At 39.8% G+C, this 26661-nt stretch overlaps 1 protein-coding gene across 1 annotated transcript in view; it reads left to right on the forward strand.

Annotated features, from left to right (window-relative positions):
- Positions 1-25796, forward strand: part of TRPM3 (transient receptor potential cation channel, subfamily M, member 3) — a 432332-nt gene extending 406536 nt beyond the window's left edge. The window contains exons 27-31 of the mRNA XM_009328179.1: positions 4684-4894; positions 13772-13922; positions 14475-14674; positions 15866-15998; positions 24347-25796. Coding sequence (XP_009326454.1) covers positions 4684-4894; positions 13772-13922; positions 14475-14674; positions 15866-15998; positions 24347-25796 — 2145 coding nt within the window. The remainder of the gene's footprint in view (positions 1-4683; positions 4895-13771; positions 13923-14474; positions 14675-15865; positions 15999-24346) is intronic.
- The last annotated feature ends 865 nt before the right edge of the window (positions 25797-26661 follow it).

Raw genomic sequence — 26661 nt, forward strand, 5'->3', positions numbered from 1 at the left:
CATCACATGTACACAACATGGCAGGAGTATGAATAGTTTATGTCATAGTAAATGCATACAGGAGGAACCGAGAGATATTGCTGCCGGACATATAACTTTTGACTTTTTGGCTTTTTCTTTTTACATTTCAGTAGTTCATATGAGTTTTGCTCATATGAATTAAAGAAAATGGCTGAGTTTACAGATGCACATGCACAAGTCCCTGATATTTGAGTACATGCACATGTAGCTAATATACATGCTCGTGTTTTATATGCAGTTATCCAGCCTTTGTTGTGTAAATCATGTCTGTTCCATGCATTCTGGCATTTAAGATTTATTCTTTAAAAAACAGAATAAAAACCCCTTGAAACTGGTATTCAATAAAAAATTTAAACCGAATATTAACTTTTCTAAATACAAATATTACTGTTGTCTGATTGCTATGTGGACAATAACTAGCAAGTCCAAATAGGCTGTCTGTTGTGTTTGCCTTACCATGGTTCTTAAAGAAAAGACCCAGACACCCTCCTTCCTCACCATCATAGGAAAAGGGGACATCTATGAATGCATGGACTACAATCCCTCCTTGATATTACATTAATCACAACAAGCTCAGTGATTCTAAGCAGGTATAAAACTGAAATGCAGAATATATGTTCAGTTAGGCTCCCTACCCAACAGGTGACTGGAGAACCATTGTCTTATCCCTTCAATTTACCAGCTTTCAACTCCAAACCCACAGTGGTGGGTTTGACAAAGAAAGTACAGCTTCGTGAAAAAAAAAAGAGAGAGAGGGAAATCACAAAAGGAAGTGGTTGTTGAATTGTTATGTCCTGCAAACAGGATTTTGAAGTATGCTACCTTCCTTCAAGGAAGCCAATAGGATGTTGATGGGCAGGATTTTGCAGAGCTCCAGAGTACAGAGGTGAAAACACTCAACAGTTCTTACTGGAGGTTGCTGTAAAAGGAGAGCAGGACAAGGGAAAGGACCAAAGACCAAAGGGAAAACACTGCATTATTATTTGTTTCTTTCCTGCCCCACCTGGACTATCTCCCTCCATCAGGGGATCTGGTGGTCACTGGGGCTTACACAATACACAGTGTATAAAACACCTAAAAAACAACTACCCTCCTACTCTGTTGTATTTTTCACAGGTGCCATGCACTAAAAGTTTCAGAGCTGTGGTGCTAGCAAAGGCAGTCTGAAAACCAGTTCAATAATAAATAGATTGGCCACGAACAACAACTTCTAGTAAGCAGTGTTATGGATGGCTGATAGGAGCCCAGCTTCACCAATAGTATAAACAGTGGTTTATTTTTCTCCTGGGGTCAACATGGAAAGGAAGTGGTTGAAATCAGCAAAATAATCTAATTTCCATTCTTTTGCCATCCTCACATGTGTACAACAAATCAAGCCTCACTTCATTTTCTGTGGAAAACAAATGCAGGAAAATCACTAGCCTCTGTAGGCTCAGCACCCACTCAGAGGGTGTTGAATTTAGCTACAGAGTACTCTGAACGTGTGGGCAACTGTTAAAGGAGGGAAGTCCTTTATTTTTGTGCCTTCCTGTTATTTGATTTTCATACCTCAACCAACTTTCCATGCACTCAGCAACTCTGACACATCCACTTTGTCCACACATGCAATGCCCTACTGGTTTGACTTACACAAGTTTGCCTCTCACATCTATTTTCTGGCCAACTTATTCCCCGGTGTAATGGCCAGCCCATTTATATCATGGACAGATTTCCCTGGGACTTGCACCTGCTTGCTCCAGGCTGCAATGTGCTCCCTTGTGCATTTTTGTTTAAATCACATGTCTGTTTACCTCCTTGGGTTCTGCCTTTTTCACTTCATGGTCTTGCAAGTACCATTTAGTACTATGGAGAACATCAAGCTGGTTATACATATTTCTACAGAGTAAACCTATCACAGCTATTGCATTCCTCAACAGATCATATTTAACGCCTGAGCTTTTATCCTGAGCTTCTATTGTGAGTAAGTTTTAGACTCAGGAGGAAAAAGATAACTCTTACCATCTTTCCAATGTTAAGGAACTTTCTCTTCACCTGCCTTTATGTTGTATCCAACAAAATAGCTGCAGTAAGTTTTACCTCTGGGCACTGTGAACAAATATGCAAGTGAAATTAAGCAAGGGGCAGGAATGGGCTTGAGCAGTTTAAAAGCAGTGGATTAAAGCGAAGGTGAAGATAGGAGGAGGAAACTGAATGGCCAAGTTTATTGTTATCTACTAATTTCGGTAACAGAATATGCTTATTATAATGTGCTTTTCTGATCTCTGCATAGTGATAGATTCACTCCCCTTTCATTTGGGAATGAAATGAAATCACTGTGGCATGTCAAGAGAGTCAGAGGTATATCAGTTCCCTTACTGTGTGGGAATGTCTACATTTTCTTAGCTTTGCTGCAAATAAAAAAGGGGAAATAGAGCCAGTTTGTTTATAAAACTGCACCAACAGTGCCTCGTTTTATCACTTTCTTAAATAGGTGACTAATGAGTTCTTCAGAATTATTGAAATGGCCATTGCCTTGTTAAAATAAGAGTTGTAATTTGACCCTACAGGCCAAAGGGCCTGATACAATGCCCGTTAGTCAGTGGAAACCCACCCATTTCACTGGATTTCAGACAAGTTACTGAAGTTTTAGAAAGATACCCAGTTGAAGGAGGGAAAAGCTAATATGCAGCTTGAATACAGAACAGCACTGAAAATTTTATTTATTGCAACATGAGGTCAAACCTGTGTGATTCCTGATGAAAAACATTGGAAGCATTTAATAAATTCTCTTAAATTGCCACCAAATACTCATTATGTTTATTTGCTTGCATGACATTTTAAAATAGGTGTTATACTACATCATATCATGTTATATATTTCTACCTGAAACAAAGTTTCATCAGAGAAGAAAGGAGGAACCAGGTTTCGTCTCCAAATTCCTTCCCTAAAAGCAGTAAGAACTAAATGTAATTATGCAGCTTTCCCATTTCAGGATGCTCTCTGAGCTACAACAACCTGGAATTCCTCTTCAATCATGTTTTCTTGAGAGATTAATATTTGAATAACATAGGAATGTTGGTGATTTACTTGTCTGGTTTTTAATTCTTTAAGGCATTTATTTTCCTCTCTCATGTCCCCAGAGTTTTTTTCTTTCTTTCCTGCATTTTTTATGGACCTCAAGACTTCTGTTTTCCCCTGCTTTTTTTCACTTGTTCCCAGTTCCTTCCTTCCAGCTCCTTGAGTCTCTCCTACCAGAGCCCTGCCCTACAGCTGTCTTTCTCCTACAGCCTGTCTCTCAGTAAATATGGCAATATCCTTTTCTCTTTGCTCCTCTGTATCCCTCTTTTCTCTGTTAGATACTTTCCCAGCGTTACTTTGACCTCAGGTCTCTGTCCTTGTGCTTTAAAACTGAAGAACCCCAGCAGCAGTGCCAGATCCAGCTGCTGCAAATGAGTCCCCTCTTCCACCAGCTCTTGTCATGAGCAGCCCTGCTTTTGAGCTGCAGCAGGTCCCCCATGGAGCGACAAGGCCACTGGTTGAGGTGCAGGTTGGTTGCACGCCTGCCTCTCAGGGAAGGCAGAATGCAGCTGAGCCAGAAAATGCAGAGACTGAAGAGATTAAAACTCATAAGGTTTAAAGGAGTTTTGGGTCAAGTTTTGTCCAGAGACAAAAATTACATCCAAAGCTGTGAAAAACAGCTCTGTCGTAATAAGCCTTATAACTAAAGACCTATAAGTAAACCTCTAACTAAAGGTTTTAAAGGGATCTTACCAAGAACCTTACAGGACTCCCATTTTTTTCACATTCATTTTGGGTTATAAAGCACCTCTTCTGTACCTGCTTGATGCCCATTGCTCTGCTCTCTGGAGAGCAGCTAGCACAGCTCCTCTTCTAATCTTCAGTCTCTATTCAGCACCTCCTAGGATTGCTGTCCCACTTTTTCCAGGAACATTTTGAATGGGTAGGCACTGCCTGCAAGCACTAATTAACTTGTGCATATGCTAATGACGCCTTCAACAATGGACAAGAATAGAGTTGAGTGTCTGTGTTATCTGCATTTATTTTTTTTAAATATGGCCTTTGTCAGACTCCCCCACCAAGCTGGTTTCTAGTCCAGCCAGTATCCAATCTTTCCTTTCTCACTGGTTACCACTCTGGTGTCGCTTATGTTGCAGTAACAGGCTGTTCTGCCACCCGTTACTCCTTATGTTAGATGCAGCTTCCTTCCTTTGCTCCAAGACAATGACTACCAGTAAATAAAATAATCCATGTCAGCCCTTTTGTTTTGGTACAGTTGCCACTAGGTGCCTATAAACAATACATCACCTCATGACCCTTGCCCAAACCAGGCTGCTGATTCCTGTGAACCTATATTCTCGTTCAGGCAACAGGTGTGACCAGATGGTATCTTGTGTTTTCAAGCCTATTCGTAACATTTAAATTGTTCTTTAAAGCACACTGGGTAAAACCAAGGACACAACAATACTGCTTCACTTCTTTAAAAATGAAATTTGCTATGTGTAAAACTGAGAATGACTTTTCAAAATTTGTTTTTGAAAATTCTGTTTCTAAGATTTGCAAACTTTTTTTGCAGCATATAATAATAGGAATATGGACAAATAAGTTCCGCTAATTCTTGTCCCTTCTCTCTCTTTCTCTCTCTTTTCCTGTCACTACATTCAGATGATAGACATGATGTACTTTGTCATCATCATGTTGGTGGTTCTGATGAGCTTTGGTGTTGCAAGACAGGCTATTCTCTTCCCAAATGAGGAGCCTTCGTGGAAGCTGGCGAAAAACATTTTTTACATGCCTTATTGGATGATTTATGGGGAAGTGTTTGCAGACCAGATAGACCGTAAGCAAGTTTATGATTCTCATACTCCAAAGTCAGGTATCCAACTTTGATCAGATGATGTCCTATTAGATCACGTGTGTGCGCTCAATAAATGGCTCAGGATAGAGGAACTCATTCATCACAGACAATGGTCACAAAAATATTTTTTCAGCTAATATTGGGGTGTCGGTTTCAGAACATTCTTCTGGCATCACTTTGCAATTAACCAGAAATCTGGAATGCTAGATTATCTTGTATATAAAGAATGTTTTAAATGGTTCCTTTTTACCAGTTGCGTGACAGGGATGCCCTCCCAGGTATCCACCATGAGTTCATTGGTATACCTGGGACATAAAAAGTCACTTGTTTTTTTCTCATCCATCGGTTTGGTTTTAGACCTAAATACTTTTTACCTAACTTCATATTGAGCATCAAGTCTAACAATACTGGGTTAGACCTTCAGCTCCTGTACTTCATGAGGATCTAATCCAATGTGTTTTCTTTTCTCTGTTACCTACTCACTGCCACCACCTTTACACTAAACCATGTGATGCAATTCTTTGGGAACAGCAGATCCATCACTAGAATTTTGCTTTATTTATTTATTGGAAGGCAAGACTGTGCTCACGTCAGTGCAAACAGAACAAAAGCCAGTATTTCATGTACTATCTGCTCAGGATTTATTTGGCTGGCGATCAGGAAAATGCCAGTTTTCTATTTAAATTAAACCTCCTGGTGCCACCCAGTGCATTATGCCAAAGGAGAGGGGTGGTCATGAGAAATGATGTGGTAGATGAACAAACCAAGAATCACAAACAATGTATCTTTAGCAAACACTGACATGCAACTGGTATTCATCATTCCTAGTTAAATATGCATAAGCCTTGGCAGCATTTAGAAGTATCTTTTCCAGTGGCAGATGGCATCCATTAAAGCTCTGTTTAGGCTATTCCTTTTTACCCTATGTACCATCTTAGGAAAGGGCAGTGTTTTCATAATTTATCCGCTGCTTTTTCAGTATTGACCAAATTTGAATGGAAAAAAGCTGTTGATTTTTCCTGAGCTAGTTAAGGTAATAAACATATCTATATCATCAATAATCCCCCCAACTTAACAGAGTTTCAGATGGACAGACATATACATATCACATGGCAGATATTTCAGCAGTTCCATGTTCATTTCTTCTTCCCGGTTAGCACAGAATCATTACTGTGGATACAGATGAAACCTCTTTTTTATGTTTACTTCCCCACTTTGTTTTCAGAGGCAGCATGGCATGCAAGGAAGTAAACAAATACTTAAAATCACAAAGCCTCTCACTGAGTTTAGCTTTTTACCTGATTCCCTCATTTTTATCCTTTTTCCTTTTCTTTTCTTTTTAAAAATTCATTTCATTCTGAAGGCATAATAGCTGGGGGTAAAAAACTTGATCTTTCTCCAAAAGCATAATAGAAGGATAAAGGTTTATCCCATTAAACTATAACTTCCTTCCACAAGCAGAATTCTGTCTGTCCCTCTACAAGTGGCCATTTATTGATGTTGTACTAAGTAACCACCATAGTGCAGCAAACATGGCAATTGGCTGAATAAAAGGTCCTTGGTATTTTTTTTAATGAAGTGCTGATTATAGTTTAGAACCCTGAAACCTGAGAAACTAAAGTGTCTTTGAATGAAGCATGGTTTTTAAGTATGAAAAGACGGTGGCAGGCTCCATACCCTTGCATGAAGATTTAGGGATAGTCTTGTGTGTAATTCAGATGCCCTACATTTAAACCTTGCAAAAAGATGCAGCGTAAATACTTGTGAGGCTTAGGGAAAGCAAAATTCCTGATGGTTTCAACTCCAGCTGTAAGTGTCGACATGTTGTTCTGTCTGTGTCCAGGAAACTAGGAGTTGCAGTGAGAGTGGTGGTGCCAAAATGAAAAGCAGCACCCAGTTCCTCCTTCCTGAGAGACAGATGACGCAGGGCATTAGAATCTGCCACTCTTTCAGCAAAAAATATGTGCAATATGTCATGTCTGTCTGAGGCTCGGTTGTCTCAAAAATGTTACCTCTGGAATAGACTGGGAGAATGAGCAAATGGTTGGTGATGTTGTTATACAATCAAAATTACCTGATTGGCACACAAAAGGTTTTACTAGTATACTTACATTTTTCACTATTTGGAAATTTGTTGTTATACATATTTTCCAAGTTGTTCTAAGCTAAATCAGCCACTGTATTCATGTTAGAGTACTACAGTGTTTGTACTTTCTCAAATAAGATAAACGTTCTAAAATTGTTATGCTACATCTAAACTGCAATGGAACTTTACAGCTTGGAGCAGATTTTTTATTACTATTAGTTTAGCAAACCAAAAGGGTTTCTTCGTGGTTTTCTTTATATTTTGGTGTTTAATATTGCAACATTATTTGCACACTTGGGATTCAGCAAAAGCGCTGATCTTGGAAGTGCATAGACATTTGAGTCACGCTCCTGGAGACTATCCTAGTGTCTGAGAAATGTACAAAAAAAGTATGCTACTCTAAAATTCTAACTTACTTCTCTTCTTTTTTCATTTTCTGTTGATTTGTGAAACATGCCATTAAGGCTGACCAGATACAGTGTCTGGATCAATCTCATCAGCTGGCAGCCTGCCCATCCATTGGGTCTACTCTGATTTTTATCTCAACACATTACACTGTTAAAACACTAGCTAAATGCCTCGCTCTAAAATAATGCATGTCATATACATTTACATTTTTTACCCATAATTTCTGTATTCATTTCATTTTTTAAATACACGTTAACTGGAGTGTGCATTAGTGTCCTGTTGGCATGTGATCTCATCTTGAACTCAAAAGTGGGGAAAGAATTATATCCTCACCTTTGGGAATATGAATACACTATTCAGTGGTGTCATTTATTATCAGTGATGTACATAAATACTACATTCCTACAAATTCCTATCAACCAATTGTAAATGGAAAAAAAAAAAAAAAAGGCAGATTAAGTCTTTTAGAACTGTGTTCAAACTTTCAGGTAAATTCAACAAAAAGAGCAAAACCAGTCTCAAAGTAGTTCCTCTCAGACTGACAGTTCATCACAGCCGCGTTAGGTGGGGGAGGAAGGGGGATCCGGGTCAGGGAACCGGTGATGGTATATGCAACTGTCTCACTTTTAGGCTGCCTTTCCTAATCCAGTTGAGCCTTGTGCTGCTCAATGGGATCCATGGGGCAGCAGCCAGCCACTTAGCTGCTTTAGTGAATGCCCATCCAGAAGGAAATCCACAAACGCTGTAAAATTTCTCCCTCAGTTCATCTCACTTACTTTGGCACTATTGCTGGCAATTTTAGCCAAAAAATTCACAACACAGTTGTCACATGCAAAGAACTTTGTTTTCACCTTACCAAGCTATCTGCCCCTACAGAATACTACAGATACAGAAGTATATAAGAAATACTGAAGAGGAAATGATTATTCAGGGAGTGAGTTTTCTTGGTAAAATATGTAGATAGATGACATAAATGGCAACTTGAGAAATGGTACTCACCTGTAGAAAATCAGCAGCAGACCTCACATTTTCCTATATTCAGAAGGCAAAGCAACTGAGACTGCTGTTAGCCAACATGGGTTTGGGTTTTTTGGTTTGGGCTGTTTTTCAGATTTGCCTGGTCTCACATCTCAGATTTGCATCTGGATTTTCTTTCCAGCTGACAGTATTTCAAGTGCCATCTGGAATCTGAAGATCAGTCTGAGTTCTGTTTGTTCCCAGTGCCTACTCCCTTATTGGAAAAACCTACATAGTTTAAGAGAAAAAGATGGGGCCTCCTTCTCTTTCACTTGTATTGGAGGAATGTCAAGTAACTAGAATGCAGTTGTTTCAGAGGATGAGAGACGATTATACACAGGTTTTAACTATCCAATGAACTTAAAAGGAGAGTATAATTGCTACAAAAGACTTTTTTTAAACTCTTTAAATTTCTTAGTCTGTCAGATTTATTTATTTTTTAAAGTTTTTGAAGGTTTCCTAGTATAAATGAAAATTTTATACTAAATTCTGTATGATCTTAGAGGTTTCAGGCTTTTCATGTCTCCATAGGAGCTTTCTGTAAGGGCTGTCATTTGCATGGATCATTCTGGAATTAGAACAAACAGAGCAGCTTTGCACAAAACAGAATAAATCATACCTGCACTTTTTTTTTTTGCCCTTTTTTTGTTTTTTGCATCTGTATTGCAGCTCTGCAGAACAGGCAATATTTTTAGCATTGTTAGACAAAGGCAAAGAATAAAGTCTGTGCACATTTGAAAGTCTCTCTGGCCTGAGTTGCAGTAGTATTCCCTTTCCTAGCACTTCTCTGAGGTTATATTTTGGGTTCCATTTGGTTGGATATTTTTAATGTGGGGGGGAGGAGGGAGAAAGCACTAGAGAGAACAAGAAAAATACAGGAATTTACTATAAATCATGATTAAAACACCAGCAGATTGGAGAGACACTTCAAAGTCATTTTTAATGCGGCTGAGGGCAAGAAGCAACATGTAAAGTCACAATGCTGTAGTTAAAGCAACTTTTTTGAAGTAACAAGACACTGTTCAATTCCCCGGATGTTTCTGCTGATGAACAGAGCAATGGTGTGAGATTCAGAGTTCCCAGATTTTGGTATTTTCTTTGTCAGTGAAGACGTGGACAGCCCTAGTCAGCTCGCTTAGCCTTTTTTCAACATTTACCAGCCTGGCAAGCTGGTAAGGTTGCTTAGACATTTGATTACAAAATTATAAAATGCTTTCACATCCTTTGGGTTCAGTGCAGATCAAAATTGGAAGGTGCCTATATACTCATAAACAGAGTGATGAAAGTGCATTTAAAATGTCCAGACGAATAAAAAAAAAAAGATTAGTTGGTTTGTTAGTTAATACGCACTTACTGGTTTCCTTATTCTTTAGAACTGTGATCATATGAACCCATTCCGTAGTTTCTTGAGATTTGAAACAAATTAACTTGTATTGTAAAAGTGGCATCCATTTTTACATGAGAAGTTTTCATCAAAGGCAAAAAGCTGTTTGGTAACAAAGCTGTTCAATTATGCACTTTCCGCTCTCCATTATTTGCCACAACTAATTTGGAAGGGTGCAGCTGGGGGAAGAGGCATGACACAGAAATTTGCAAGCATTGTTTCCTAATCCCTCCACCCAATACACAGTAAAAATGAGCAGTGCCCATGTCATGACAATAATTACAGCAGGGAAACAAATTCTTCCTGAGCTCTGCCACCACTTTAGGCCTGCAACACACAGAGGCATGGGTTACTGCTGTTTGCTTTGCAACTATTTGCTGGCCAGGAAAGAGGAAGGGTTAGGTATGTAGCAGGAAAAGGCCATACAGGAAACTGTAAACGGGAGCCAGGAAGGAAAAAAAAACATAGGAGGAGATTGTGAAAAAGGAAACGAGATGCAAAAAATACGTACATCTACAGATGCAATATTTGAAAGCTGAGTGAAGTTAATGCATGTAATTGAAATTAAAACTCCAGCCATTTATTATTTTCTAAAGCCTGAGTTCAGGACTTAATGTCCAACCTTTATCCTACGGCCTGTAGGTATCAAACTGATTGGGTTTTTCAGTTACCTGAAATAGGCATATAGTTATACTAACAGAATTTACTTCAGCAAAATATTTCACTAGAATTAAGTACTCTATGTTTTTTTTGTTAAAGCAAAGCTGTAATGTAAAAAGATGAGTATGTTTTCATACTTGTTAAAACTGTGCTTTGAAAAAGTTTGTTATCACAATATGTTACTGCACATACTACAAAAATTACTGCATTTGTCCAACCATAATTAAAATGGTCAAACCATGTTGCACATGAAAGGCAGGTGCAGATCCCTCAGGGACGAGGCACAGCACTCAGCAAGTGAAGCTTTGGCTTTATGGGAAGCATGGCGTTACCACGGTGGGAGCCCTGGGACAACAACGCTAATCAAATGGCAACCCGACGCAGTGGAGCCCTGCTCGGGAGTGAAGCTCAAGGGAAAGCACCGCAGGGGTGGATAATAACACTTGCGCTGATTAACATACTGTGCATATAAACTGTCCTGTTTTGCTCATTAGCAAACTCGCTGATGTCATGCAGGTGCTGTTGTCTGAATTCTGAGATCTGCAGCTGGCCATCATGTTGGTGCCCATGCAGGGGTATGTGCAGGTGAGGGGGAAGCCAACTACCCCAGCTTACTGTAACAAGGAGACAAGACATGCTTGGGACTCCACATACTCAGATGGGGGAGGCAAACTGTCCTCAGTGACCATAACAAAGTCTTCTCAAACCCTACAAACAGAATTCTAATTTCTTAAATGTAAACAAATTTCTTCATTATCTAAAAAAAATATCATTGCTACTTTTAGCCTTCTGCCAGTCTTCTGTCCTGTGAAACAGAGAGAGAAATTTCTGTTTCTGGTTTCCTGGGAGTAATTATTTTAAACAGTTCATTTAATAGTGGGAAAAAAATCCTTTAAAATTAATATTATAGTTTAAAGATGGAAGAAGATGTTCAGTGCTGTGCAGTGGAACACAGACTTCTGCATTTTGGACACACATCACACATTTTCTCATGCAGCTGAAGATGTGAATATTAAGCGGTGGCTTTGTTCTCCATAAAGTAAGGCATGAGATTAGGATTCCCTTGTTATTTAAAAACTGTTCCCGCAACAGAACACGCAAAAGAGAAAAACTTTTGCAAACCTTCAGGACAAGCCAAACATCTATGCATATATAGAATAGACCATGGGAACTTGTCTTCATAGGAAGTCTTAATTTGGCCATCACTGTGTGGCATAAACCGACAGAGATGATGAGCTAATGGTATTCTAAATACTCTGTTGTAGGCAAATAAAGCCAGAGAAATCATTTTTGTCTTGGTAGTCATCAAAGCTGATTTTTTTTTTTAGATTAAATTCTCTTTTTTAATAGAAAAAAATGGAGTAATAGAATTGTAACCAGACTTTGAGCTGAGTTTTTGATCTCATTGATCTAAGGTTTAAAATATGCTTTTCACCAATTTCTCTCATTGCTACAAAAGACATTATTTCTTCTGTTCTTCAGCACACAAAAGGACAGCAGGTTTCATCAACTGATAGAGTGATTGTTCCGTTACTGGTGAAATCATGATGGGTTTCGGTACTGTGTTGTGTTGGACTTTGTAGCTCTGAATCAACATGTGAGCAAGTTAGTGTTTCCACACAAACAGAAATGTAAGTCTCACATTGAGTTCTGATACCAAGAGGTATTGAATGTCTCAGCGTCTGCTGGGTGAAGGCTGAATGCACATAGCCCCACACTCACAGCAGTTTTTTTATCACAGATGGCATTCTGAATATCTAAATGAAACCACTGCTTGGAGCAATGCGGGAAGCATGAAATCAGCACTAACTTAAAATGATCTGCAAGGTGATGCTTTCTGAGACATAAAGAATTGTGTACTCTCAGCCTGTTCCAGTAATAAAAAGTATTTTTGAAAGTAGGAAGGACTAGTGACACGATCAGTCCAGCCACAACAGAGCTGATTGCAAAAGCAGTATTGCTTGTATTTGGCTTTGCCATTTCTTTTTCCATGAGTTGAATATTTTGGGAGAGTTCTTGTTTGAAGCTGATGTATCATGTATTCTTCTGTCCCATATGGCTATAATATTTCTATATGTAATAGCTAATAGCTATATGTAGTGCCCAAAACCAAGTACCCAAATCACATGTAATATCATATGATTGCCAGTACAGACAACCACAGCTGAATCCCATGCTCTGTGAACCAAGTTCAGAAGGACCTTTTTGAGAAGAAGTAATAGCTGGTATTGGAAATCATGGATTTGTTGACATAAGGTGGAATTTTACAAAGCATACGGCATCGGCAAACTTTGCTGTCCGTGAAGTCGGTGGGAAACTCTCCTTGATATTGGCAGGAACTGAGCCAGTGCTGAGCACTTTGAAAATTCCTCATGTAAACTTCTTTTTGATGGGGACAAAGGGAAGCTAGATGTAGTGCTGTGCAAAATTTACTAAGATGGTTTGTATATGTAAGCTGCTGCTTCAATTATTTGCTTGAAAAGCTGATTACAGAGGTACTTAGGACCACTAGGACTGAGGCTAGAAAGACATGAACTGAACCCATGCTTGCAAATGCAGATAACCCACCACAGCACATGAAGGCATGTAAAAAAATAAGCAAGGAAAACTATTTCATACTGTTTTCTCTCCCCTTACTTCAGCTCTACAGTATTAATACTGAGAACCTTTTGGTTCCAAAGCATTTGGGGAAGAAACAGGTGGCAGCTCTGCTGCCTACATGTCCCTTTACCTGGTACAGTAAAGGCTTGATAACCTCCCCCACTGTTTCTAGGCATGCAGTCAAAAGTCCTTAAGGGCAGAGCGTCATTATGAGTATATCCCAGAGTGGCTCAGGGCAGTGCAGTGCACAGCAATAAAAGTCTACTCTTTAATTTACTTTCATATAATTTTTTTTTCCTTATGCTATTTATCACATACCTATCCATCAATCAAAAAAAGACCAAGCTTTCACCATTAAAAAAAAAATACGTAAGCCTTTTTCCAGGATAAAATATTTTGATCATTTTATTTGCACAGCCACTAATTACTACCAGAGTACCATGATATTTTAGCTGTATGCAACCAAGCAGCTTACCCACACCAGGCATGTCTCCTGCAATTTCTGATGAGAATATCTTGATATTTATGGCAAATAACACCCAATAACAAGAACTGCAGCTTGTAAAATCTGTAATAGCAAGTGCAAACTTCTTGGGGGGAGCGTCAATGCCACTGTTATTTGGAAGATATTGCTTTGGCAGGCAGGCCTTTATAAATATTGAAATATTTCTGTAAAAAGCACTGAAAAAATAAGCTTCATTTCCATTCTGTATTTTTTTTTTTGCATTTTTGTTCCCAGCTCCTTGTGGTCAAAATGAAACCAGAGAAGATGGCAAAATAATCCAGCTACCTCCCTGCAAGACAGGAGCATGGATCGTTCCTGCCATCATGGCCTGTTACCTCTTGGTTGCAAACATCCTTTTGGTGAACCTCCTCATTGCTGTTTTCAAGTGAGTGACACATTGCAAAGTATGGACTTGGTGGGGATGGACATTATTCACAGCCTAAGAGGGCTGCTAAGCTGAAGACTTTGGCTGAGACCCATTTTCAGAGGATGTGAGGGTGAGAAGGAAAGAGGCAGCAGCTTGTCTCCAGGGAATGAGGGAAATGCCAAATTCTTCACATTGTCTCATTTCCAAGGACAGACACCCAATAGGAATCAGGGCAGAGAAGCCAAAAGATTTAAAGTTCAGTCATGGCATCATTCACTCCCAATATGGAAAACAAGAATAAAAATATTTTCCTGTCTCGGCTTGTTGTAAGACTCAGTGGTTGCACAGAGCAGACATACACAGTAGTAAGGTACTTTGAAATGGCTGATTGCCACTGTGCTTTGCAGAAGCACAAACTTACTCATTTCTTTTGTTGTTCTTCTTTTTGTGACAAGGAAACATTTGCCACTATTAGTGAAATGTGTCTAGTTAAGGTGCTGTCGTATCATCTTTGGCAAAGTACCCAAAACCATTTCAATCTGATGTTATTTTCCTCTTCTTGCCTTCTAGCAATACATTTTTTGAAGTCAAATCCATATCCAACCAAGTATGGAAGTTTCAAAGATATCAGCTAATCATGACATTTCACGAAAGACCTGTTCTCCCACCGCCTCTGATCATTTTCAGCCATATGACTATGATATTCCAACACCTCTGCTGCAGATGGCGGAAGCATGAAAGCGACCCAGATGAGAGAGACTATGGATTAAGTAAGTCTTAGACAGTTTACAGAGTGGGACTTTCCATGCCATTGGAAATATCTACTGTTTGACCTGAATGAAGGCTAAGTCCAGCACCTTGATAACCTTTCCAGCAGAGAACTACTTTTAACTGCAGAAATCTTACCTGAATCAGTTTTACCCGCATTGCCCAACCCTTAGTTCTCCTCAGAGTGTTAATGAGGTGTTTTTCTGGGATTTTTTGGGGTTGTTCCCCCCTTTGTTCCTTCAAAGCAAAGGGGTTTGTTTTGCTGTTGCTAGAGGTCTGTTATTGCTGGAATTCTTCTTACAGTCCATCACACTTCCAGATCTCAGTTTTATTTCTGCAAATACAGAGGGAGCATTCCTAGTTTTTGAGCAAACAGCACATACTTCCCCCCAACACACTTTTTGCCTAGATAAGCTGAGACATGGTGAGAAGTAATTATTTTGTAGACACATGTTCTCTCCTTGACACTGACTCAAACTGGAGGAGTAGTTTCTCCAGACACTTTAATATGAACTCCCATAAAGCATGATGGAAAGCCTGTCAGATTATTTTGATAACATTTTCTCTCCTCTTCTCTAGTTCTTCAAAGCAGATCTCCACCTCCCCCAATGTACATGCCAGAGGCAGGGAGCTAAGGGATGTGTATCTCTTCCCAACATTAGCCCATGCTACAGCCCACTTCTTTATGAGGAGGGAGCTGGAGCCATGTGGTGGCACTGGAGATGCAAGTGCAACCAGACTGCTCTCCTCCCACTCACATCACACTGTCTGCCACAGCCCTTGCTGCTGCCTGCAGATATCAGCTTTTGCCATGTCAAATAGATCTTCTGTATTCTCAGACTCCTTTCCTAGCAGTCTGCTAATTTGATTATATTTGTATTAGGTTACAGGTGGGCTTTGACTCCCACCATCTCTCCAGGACCTGACCAGCAGCTGTGTTTAGATCTCATGCAATCAAAACACATTCATGTTTGCTCAGCGTTTGCCTGCTTAAGCGTTTCTGTCTCCAGAATCATATATAATTGAAGCCACTAATTTGGTAATTAGCTGCATCTATCTGCTTTCATACCAAAATGCCAGATAAATTTGAAGCCTGCTTTTGAACATTTAGTCTATTAATTCCACAATAAGAAGAATGTAGTTAATTTCACGTTATTCTTTGCCAAATTCACATTTTTCCATTGTTTCCACAGAACTTTTCATAACTGAGGATGAATTGAAAAAAGTCCATGATTTTGAAGAGCAGTGCATAGAAGAGTATTTCAGAGAAAAGGATGACAGATTCAATTCCTCCAATGATGAAAGAATCCGTGTCACTTCTGAAAGGTGCACTTCTTTTGTTTGTTCTCTCATAAGTTGATCTGGAAATGTGTTTCTGTTGCCATTCTCTTTCTTTTTCTTGAAAAGGGAAACATTTGAGGTATTTTTTAATAAGTCTTAACTAAAAAGCAGAGTGCTAAAAGGTGGAGAATTTATTTTCTCTTTTTTTTCTTTTTTGCTAAAGCAAATGTTCCTCAAAGTTTTGAAAACATAAATATTTTAACCATTTGTATTAGAACACAACTGACGTAGTGAGAAACACAAATTATTCTTGCATTTCAGTTCTTAAAGCAGAACTTTCAGGCACAAGTGGTCAGAACACAATGGGAGAGTAAGTGAGAGTTCCTCAATGAAAACTACAGCTTTAGCACTGACCTGCTAGCCATTCAGATAAAGAGCGAGCCTTGTTTCAGGATGGCCTTCCTAGGTAAGCTAGCTTCATTGCGAGCAACAGGGATCTTGCCACTAATTTAAAAGGAACTAGACATTTCACCTACAGCAATGAAATGCACAAAGGTAATACGTTAATTTAGTGGAAGTTGCCAGTCTTCAAATTCATCAGTCCTAAATATTCATAGATCTGTCCATCTGCTGTGGTGCTTATATGCTTTCATCACACAGCAGCTGAGCAACAGAGTTAAATTTTGAGGACAGAGTTTGTTGTTTGATTCATAGCATTGTTACCAATAAATATTTTAGGACAATATCCTGTCAGATATTCCTAAAATTTATTAACTACTGAATACTCCATTCCCTGAATAATCCACTTTAATTTGAATAACAAAGGTCAGGTGAGTTGTGATTGTAATCAATTACACAGATATAACACTCTTCTCCTTATACGTAACCTTATAGCACTGCCCCTGATGCAGCTATGCCTAAAATATGTTTTCTGTAGGCAAGGAAACACGTTTTTAATTTGGTTTTCAAATAAATCTATCCCAGAGTAGGATTATCAGATATAATATTCTTTAATCATCTGCATTACTGAAAACAGCACTCCCAAAACACATATTTTAGAAAAGGATATCAGAGGGGAAGTATGGTAAGGCATAGAATGGTTTCCTCGTAAAGAATGGCCAAGTAATCCAACTCTACTTGGTCTGGAAGAGACAAATGATGAATGAAATTATAGAGGTCTATACAATTATGAGTGTAAGGAGAGGGTGAGTAGAAATCAATTGTTTGCTGTCTCTCCCAGAACAAGATATAGGGGAGCAACAGATTAATCTAGCAGGAGCGCAGGTTCAAAATAAACAAAAATAGGTGATTTTTTCATGCAGTAAGTAGTGGAACAGAGTAAATTCTTGAAAGCTGATGAGGTCTAAAAGAAGCTGATGATGTCAGCTAAAAGTCTACATGGGTTCAAACGGAGACTAGACAAGCTTAGGGAAGAGAAATCCAGTAAGGACTGCTAAATACTTAGAGATCATATTGAGTCCATGAAGTTCCTGAGCAGAAAATATTTAGAGACCAGAGAATGTAAGGGGTGAAGACTTATATATGCTTCAAAGTAAGATAGCTGGCTAAATCGGTCTGTGGTCCAACCGAGTACCAACGGAGTTTTTTCTTCTGTTCTGATAGTCCAGTGGTGAGAGAACTAACCTGAAAATCATAGATGCAGGTTCAAATCTCTGTTCAGGCATAGCTTTTCTTTTGGTGGCCAAGGGAAGAAGAGGTATGTTTGAAGCCTCTGTAAATAAGAAGTAATCCAGCTGGGACCTCCCCTACATTAGCCAAGTGCTCTAAGTCCTTGAAAACTAATACATAACAATCTGCCTTTGCACTCTGTGCTGGCCCTGTTTTATAGGAAATGAGCCCTTATCTCTGTTTTAAATGAACGGCTTAAAGTACTTCGTTCCAGAAGAGAGTTCATGATTATGAATCGTAAATGAAGACAAGAACCTGAGCCCCACAGAGAAGTAGTTCTTTAAAAATCCATTTACCTTAGCCAATAGTGTAATGTGGAAACCAGCATGCCCCAGCTCTGTAAGGGAGACCCAGCTAGCGACTCCATAGGGTACAGAGGCTGCTCCCAGACCCAAGCACACTACTAGGACTTGCAGCAATGAAGTTTTTTTCTAACCTGTGGAACATTCAAATATTTCAAATCCAGATTTGCACTTTACAGTTTCTATATAGAGACGTCTTTCTACAATTAACAAGATGCAAAGCAAATAAAACAGAGAAGATGCAAGACTACACAGTTTCTCTTCCAATGTCCAGTCATTAGCGTGTAGTAGTAGACCAAGCACAATACCTACTTTATAGCTGTGAGATATCAGCTTAATCATCTGTCCAATTAACTCAGCTTTACATGGTGTAAAATTGAACCAGAAAGCCCCGTAAATGTGAATTAAGTTCCCCTTGAAGACATTCCGTTTGCAGGAAGCTGAGGATGCTGTTAGGCTCAAGGAGAAGGAAGGGCTGGGACAAGCAATGATGATCTCCAATCATCAAGTTGTCTCCAATCACCATCAGGTGTGACATACCTGCACCTGGACCTGGACCACTTACTGCCTTCCCTCTCCTCCATGCATCTGTGATACGCTCACCTCTTGCTTGAGCAGCTCCTACTTGCAGCTCGATTTTTAAGAGTGCCCCAGGTCCTGTTTGGAGGAACCAGCTGCACACCATAGGTGCAAAGCCCAGTACGCCTGGGAGAGGGAGTAGGGGACCAGCACTGGAAGGGAAACAGGACATGGGAACAGAGTTTTGCTTTGAGGCTCAGCCTAGGTGGGTCCCAAAGGCAAGTTAGGAGCTCAGGAAAACAAAAGAACAAGGGATCCTGTTTCTTGCTGCATTGACCTGGGTGTAAATGAACAATTTCAGCTAAGTGGTCAGTGGCTGTGCTGGGTCAGGACCACAGTATCTTGTCTGACTCACCTACAACAAGCTGCATTTGCCTTGGAATAGTCCATCCTGGCATCCTGTGGGGCCTGTCTCGGTTCAGCCATCACCTTACTTCTCTTGTAACAAAGAACACCACAGAGGTGTCCAGATTTGGTGTCACTGCACAGAATCTCTCCTTTACCTGATCCTTTCACATTCAGAAATTAAAAGCACGAAACGACATTTGATGTTTGTCCTTACCTGACCCCAGGTACTAAGTAACTTGGAGGAGTAGCTCACTAGCTAGGATCTCACACAGGTACATGGAATTAGCAGCAGGTTAGTGATACACATCAGAGGAAGTGATTGACTAAGCAGAAAAATACAAAGCAGTACAAAGCTGTAAGGTGTTTCCCTTAACTGCATTTATCAGGTTAGGCAAATCTTGGTGAATCTCCTGGAGACCCAGGGGAAAGCAAAGTTGGACAACTTCACTTCATTGCAGCAGAAGAATCACAACTCTTCCTGGAGAGCCTTCCTTTCCAATCACTGTGAAACTTTCAGTGGCACATTTTGACCAGCACAGAGACATGCGTAATATGATCAAAACACACTGCACTATTTTTCTTGATTTGGCACGAAGCCCCTAAAACAACCTCTTCGGTAGGCACTTTTTCCATATGGACAGGTCTCGACTCTTTCGAGAGCGCAATGCAAAAACTCTTGTTGATTCCAAAGAGAGCAGGGTCACATCCTAACAGTATTTAAAAAGCAGATAAGCTGGTTGGAGTAGATATTATTACGTCATCTTTGGTACTATACGGTGTCCATTACTACGGCACCTTAACACTTTATAGTCTGCAGTGCAATTACACTAACAGCATCTGTGAGAATGAAGACATAGTTATTATCTTGATTTCAGAGGTGGCAGGCTGAAGTGCACAGAAATAGGTTTGGGCTGGTAAAAGGGCCACTACCGAGCCTACCAAATGCGGCCACACATGCAGAGTAACAGTAGGAAAGGTCTGTGAATCCAGTGGCCTCTCTCTGTGGTCACAAAGAGTTAAGTGGTCTTAGGCTCCAGATGGGAACGTAGCCAGGACAACCCAACGTCCTTAGCCTGCAAAAACCTGCAGGTTTTGGTCTTTACCAAAAGATGTCAAGCGAAGTCCCAATAGCCTGTTACAGGCTTGGGAACTGCTGTCTATGTTGCATTTAAATAAAACAAGCAGGGTGGATAGACACCCCTGTAAGTGTCTTTCAGTGTTTACAGTCTTTGCGGCAGTTGAAAAGGATTTTGAAGTATAAATGATGCCTTAAAAATGGACATAGGTCCACAAAGGGACTTGTGAACCTAATTCTAGCATTCAGTTAAGAGGTCTACTTCCGAAAAGACTGCCTTACTCCCATTAAATCATTACTTCAATTAAATTATTGATGAACTGATGTGCAAAGGTTAAAAATAAATATAACCAAAATGAATGCCAGTAAAAGCCATCATCTCCCAAACCATAATTAAAAAGGCTCATCACAGGTAATACAAAATCTTTGCCAGGTTCCCAGTTCTGACCTTTTATTTTTTTCCTGGTTACTGAATATTGTCCTCAGACAGCCCATGTTTGTTTCACTATTAGAAATTTTTGAGCTTCAGCAGAACACACTTGATGCACATTTTACATGTGGCCTCCTCTTTTTCTGTTCTCATTCCCATATGTTAGGATGGCTTGGCACCTCCTCATACGTTGGATAAATCTTGCTATAAGCAAAAGCATAGGTGCAATAGAGGCATCATACATGGATATTGTGAGATTTGCCAACAGGTTTATACTATCTCCAATATACATGGAAAAAAATCCAAAGCAAAACTTGGGCATTCTTATTTCAAAATAGTGTTTTAATTCAAAACTGTTGCTGAAGGAAATACAGCTCTAGCTGTCTATTCACTGAGTGCAAGATCATGCAACAATACAGGAAAATAGAAAATTTCACTTATTAAAACATTCTAAGGACCAGATTATGACTGTATTTCTCCAGAACATATCCTCTTATGTCCACAGTGTTTGGCTGATGTGATTTTATCATGTTTCTACTAGGATTACTTCCAGAGCATGGTGCTGTTCTGTGTGATGAATGATTGCAGAACTGAACATCAAATTAATATAAGAGAATATCACTAATTAAAAGAATAAACAATTGTTAAAAAATCTGGGAGTGGCCATATCCAATATATATTTTAAAAGGTGACTAAATTTAGCTAATAGCTTTGGGTTTGGAGGAGATCATCATCACTCAAGTTTTCTTTTTGTAAATAAAATTATATAGTCAGGGCCCATCCAGTGTAAATACATGTATGTACTTCTCAGTTATCTATGCACATCTCTGGTTACCCCTGTTTTTTGAACCTAGACAGCACTATCCTTATCTTGTTGAGTTTCTATATAAATTTCCTACTACTATCAATGCAATCACATCTGTGATTACTTGCATAGCAACCAACAGACTGTGTAACTCAAAAGTCTCTCTTCGTCTTGGCCAGCAGTATCACCTGTCTTACACTCTGTGCTTCTGGCGGTAGCTAATAGATCATGTTCAGGGAAGGCAGGACAAATTTATGAATGTATACCAGCAAGGTATGACTCTAGGTTCTTCTTGGGATCCATTAGTTGTGTTCAGTAGCATTGCATAACTCTCACGTGAATGCAGGATGCAAAACTTACCTCACTATGGACAGTTCTACTCATATTCCAGATACAAACATGTAACCAAGTGCAATAATTTAACTGGCTATGTTTGTATTAAAAATTATTTCACTTGTGTACAACTCTCAAAAAAACCCAAAAACCCAAGACTACCCAGTTTTAGCTTCACAGAATGTTATAAATTCATTCCAGTTCTTGGGTAACTGTTGCTGGAGTGAATATTTTTTGTTGGTCGTAATCTGAGCATTCTCAAGTAAAATGCAGGAAGTTTCTCAAATTGTTCCATATGGCTGACAGCCCTAAAATTGTGATGTTATATCTGTTCATCATCTTGGACCAGTTGTTACAGAATCTGAATGTGTGACAAGGGACTCAATTATTAATAAATATTATTAAATATTTAAATATTTCAAAAGTATAATTGTTCTTATAAAATAGCATTTCAGATAATCAATAACATGAGGGAAAATTCAACTGCTTCCCATATAAACTGCTCTCTCACTATGGAATTATATCCTGTCTTTGCAATAACTTTAATCTGTTTTGTTGGAGAAGTTGGTGGAACTAGAGGTAGACTGGTGCCTAAACGATAATAAGATCAGTAGAATGAGATACTTTGAAACTACCAGTTCATTTCTTAGCAGTGATTACTTGATCATTCGTCTATTGAAGTCTGATGACAGCAATACAGTTACTGCTTCACATTTGATTTGCTGTGCTTGTGCTTTCAAAACTCACAATCTCCAACAGAAAAAGCCCATATTTCACAGGAATGTGAGACTTGCTGTAGGGAGTGGTGTCACACTCCTCCCTCTCCTCTCTTGTGTGGGTGGGTTGCTGTTGCTCATCACCATGAGGTAGTCAGACCTCAGTGTTTCACTAGCTGAAGTTCTGTGCATTAATTAACAAAGCATTAATGCTGCCCAATACTCATTCATTGCTAAAATCTGGTTTCCTTCTGGGCAAGTAAGAGTGTTTATGGTGTTGCCAGTTCCAGGCCACTTGTCCTGTTGGAAATTCAACTAGCAGTAGTAGAAGATGATATTTATCTCATCAGAAATCCTGGCTATGATTGACAGGGCACCTATTAACATTTGAGTATGTGTCGTGGTTTAACCTCGGTTGGCAACTAAGCACCACGCAGCCGCTCGCTCACTCCCCCCCTCCCGATGGGATGGGGAGAGAATTGGAAAAGCACGTGAGAAAACTTGTGGGTTGAGATAAAAACAGTTTAATAATTGAAATAAAATGATAATGATAATAATATGATAATAGTAATAATACACAAAGCAAGTGATGCACAGTACAATTGCTCACCACCCGCTGACCGATGCCCAGCCAGTCCCCGAGCAGCGGCCCCCCCCCCCCCAGCTGCCCCGGCCAGTGTAAGCACTACCTAGCAACAACTAAAACATCGGTGCCTTATCAATTTTGTTCCCATCCTAAATCCAAAACACAGCACTGTACCAGCTACTAGGAAGGAAATTAACTCTATCCCTGCTGAAACCAGGACAGTATGAATTGCACTAACTGGCAGGGAGTAAGAGACTTGTGAAGAGAAAAGTGTGGAAATCCTGCCATTTGGTATTTGTCACTTTTCTGTTCATTTTTCGATGTCTACAGGAACAGGGAAAACCAGAATGGTAACCTGAAAAATCACACAAAGATGACTATATAAATGTGTTGTTTTTAATACTTCTTTCACAGATAATGGAGGTCCCTGGTCTACCCTAGGGACTACAACCAGAGAAAATTATTACAAGAAGAAATTTCGTATGTGCTAAAGGCAATTGCATTGTGTAAAATTAGAGGACTCCATATAAATTCTTCAGTAGAGATATTTTAGAAGTCCGAAAATTGAAATGGTTGAAAGCCACTGGCATAAATTAGTACACAGTTCACCTTAGAGTCGAAAACATTTTAAAATGACACAGATCAACAGCGTAGAACAGATATACTGAAGTTTAAATTAGGATCACACATTCAATTATTACCTATTAATACTTTAATCTAACTTTTTATTTATATATTATGATAGGTAGCTAATAGATAACTTTAAAATCCCTAAACTATTTCAATCCCTAAACTATTAATACAGACTACCCAAAGCACAATCACAGTAATGGAGCAATCTTAGTGTGTGTATCCTATTGTAGGCTGTATTTGGTCTGATCAGTGTTCTCCTCCCTGCAGTTTTCATGCATACTTTACTTGATATTACCTACATTCAATACAATAGTCGATACATTTTTTTTCTATATATCTGAGCTAAAAATTAATCATCAGAGAACAAAGAAACTATCTCTTTAGGTCCACATAGCACTAGCTGGTGTAAATCTGGGGCAAAGACCAGGAAAAAAATGGGATGTTACCCACCTTCTATGGCATATTGCCCACTTTCATTACTTCATTTAGTTCTGCAGTTAACTGTGGTGGTCTTGCCTCTGGCACAACTGGGGACAACGTCATGTGGCATCTCCTTTAAGTGCTATTCATTCATAACAACATAATTAGAAGTTTTGGCAGCAGAGAGGTAGCAAATCATAGTAACATTTCTTTAATAACCCCTGTCCCTGGGATAGGGCACACCCAAAACCCCTCTACATTACACAGCAGACACCCCTGGTTTAACCCACTGGAGCAGTTTCCTGAGCGAGTGGTATTTGTTCACTGAGCCTCTTTTAGCAGGGTTTTGAAGCAGATGAGGTGGTGTAGGTTGGCTTTGAATCTTAAGAGCTATTTGTTCCCGTTTGTTTTGGTGACCTATTAGCTGAACATGACTGCTTCATAGAGATTAACCTGCTTAATTCTTCCATTTTTAAGGGTAGAGAACATGGCCATGCGACTGGAAGAAGTAAATGAGCGAGAGCACTGCATGAAGGCCTCTCTGCAGACTGTTGACATCAGGCTTGCTCAGCTGGAAGACATGATGGGACGAATGGTGACCGCCTTAGAAAAACTGACAGGCATAGAGAGAGGTGAGACGACCAAGATACGATCCAGGACCTCATCCGACTGTACTGATGCAGCCTACATTGTGAGGCAGAGTAGCTTCAATAGTCAGGAGGGAAATACTTACAAGCTTCAAGAGAGCATAGATCCCACGGGAGAGGAGTCCATGTCCCCAACATCTCCTACGATCATGCCCCGCATGCGAAGCCATTCTTTCTATGCAACAAATATGAAGGACAAGTGTGGGTTGGAAAAGTTTGAAAGCATTTTTAAGGAAAGATCTCCAAGCTTGCATCGGGCTATCAGCTCACACTCAATAGCAAAAGAAGGAAAGGTTCCCTTAGCCCCTACCAGCACTTTGTCAATTGCCCCAGACTCCAGAAGGCCTTCATCTTGTATAGACATCTACGTTTCTGCCATGGATGAGTTGCATTCTGACACAGAGCCTCTCGACAGCTCCATAAATATTCTTGGTACCGGAGATGCAGCTCTGCAGGCTCACATAGCCTCTTCCATTTTAGCTAACAGTGCGTACATCAGCAGTACACCTGGTGAAAAAATTTCTGGCAGGAGTCTTGATTATGAGGAAACCTCTGGAATAGAAACAAGAGCATTTTCTTCAGACTATTCGCAAATCACAGATTGCCAAATCCCCTGGGATTCAGACCCTCCCTTGTATCACACTTTAGAGCGATCTAAAAGCAGTCGTTATCTGGCTACAACTCCATTTATTCTGGAGGAAACGCCAATTGTGAAATCTCACAGTTTTGTGTTCTCTCCATCTCGAAGCTACTTCAGCAGCCTTGGCATCCCAGTCAAAACAGCAGAGTACACAAGTATTACGGATTGCATAGACACGAGGTGTGTGAGCGCTCCCCAGGCCATCGCAGAGAGGGCCAGTTTCCCTGGAAGTCTCGGGGGCAAAGTGGAGGACTTGGGATGCTGCCACCCAGAGAGAGAAGCTGAACTAAGCCACCCGATCTCTGATCATGAGGATACTGAGGCCAAAGACAGGAAGGGGATCCCCTTATCTCCTCAAGATGGCAATGCTACAAGAACGCTGACCAACAGCATCCCACTTCCAAAAATAGAGCGGGCCAACAGCTACTCTGCAGAGGAGTCCAACATGTTGTATGCACAGCACACGCGCAAGAGCTACTCTATCAGTGACAAACTTGACAGACAGCGAAACGCAACAGGCCTGCGAAACCCCTTCCAGAGGAGTAGGTCCTCAAGACCAGAGAGCAGAGGGGACAACCTGTCCATGAGGAGACTGTCAAGAACAGGAGCCTTCCGCAGCTTTGAAAGCAAGCACAGCTAGGCCTAGACAAAGCTTACCAGCAGTCTAAGGGTCATCTGCTCTCCTGTTCATTTTTCTTAGCAGAATTTAAAAAAATACTCACATCACCCTGTGTCAACTACAGTTGGCATTAGCCACCGGTCAAGGGAGCACATTATCAGTCTCAGCATCGCCCACTGAGTTACTGCATCTTGACCCAGTTGACATTTGCACTTAAAGAAAAAGGGAGGGATGAAAGCTTTACAAAGACTTCAGTAAACAACAGGAATAACAAGTCCCCTTTATGAAGTCACAAGAAATAAATGAGTAGGTTCAGAAATCTGCCTTTTATTAGAAGGCATCCTAAGATCTTTGATAATTATTCAAGTTTTTAGGATGCAGGAATTAACTGGCAAAAAGAGAAATACAAATTAGATGTTCTAAACTTCAATCATGACTTCTTTTTCATCTGTTTCACCTTTGTGATGACTGATGAAAAGCATTTGTTATTTCTGTAGGAACTGGCAGCAAACAAACCTAAAGTCTCCCAAACCCTTTGCATCCCATACTTGTGGAAATGAAGAAAGATGAACAAGATAACAACCATAACGTTCACTTGTCTGTTTTTGTATCTTCTAGTGCCACAAAAATTTTATATTTTCAAGAGCAGAAAGGGAACTGAAATGCCTTTTGTACTGCAACTTAAATGAAGGAAGAATTTATGTTAAAATATCAGGTGATTCCTGTATAAAACAGGCATTCTAGATTCTAGCACAGCTGAGCAAGCTCAGGATGAATGTAATTAAGCGGAATAGTATATATTTATTTTTTTACCACATTTGTCATCAATATGTTGTCTCACTAAATCAAAGGATGTGATGGAACAGTAAGAACAGGGTGATCAGAG

This window comes from Pygoscelis adeliae, unplaced genomic scaffold (genome assembly GCF_000699105.1).
Source record: "Pygoscelis adeliae isolate BGI_AS28 unplaced genomic scaffold, ASM69910v1 Scaffold45, whole genome shotgun sequence".
NCBI lineage: Eukaryota > Metazoa > Chordata > Aves > Sphenisciformes > Spheniscidae > Pygoscelis > Pygoscelis adeliae.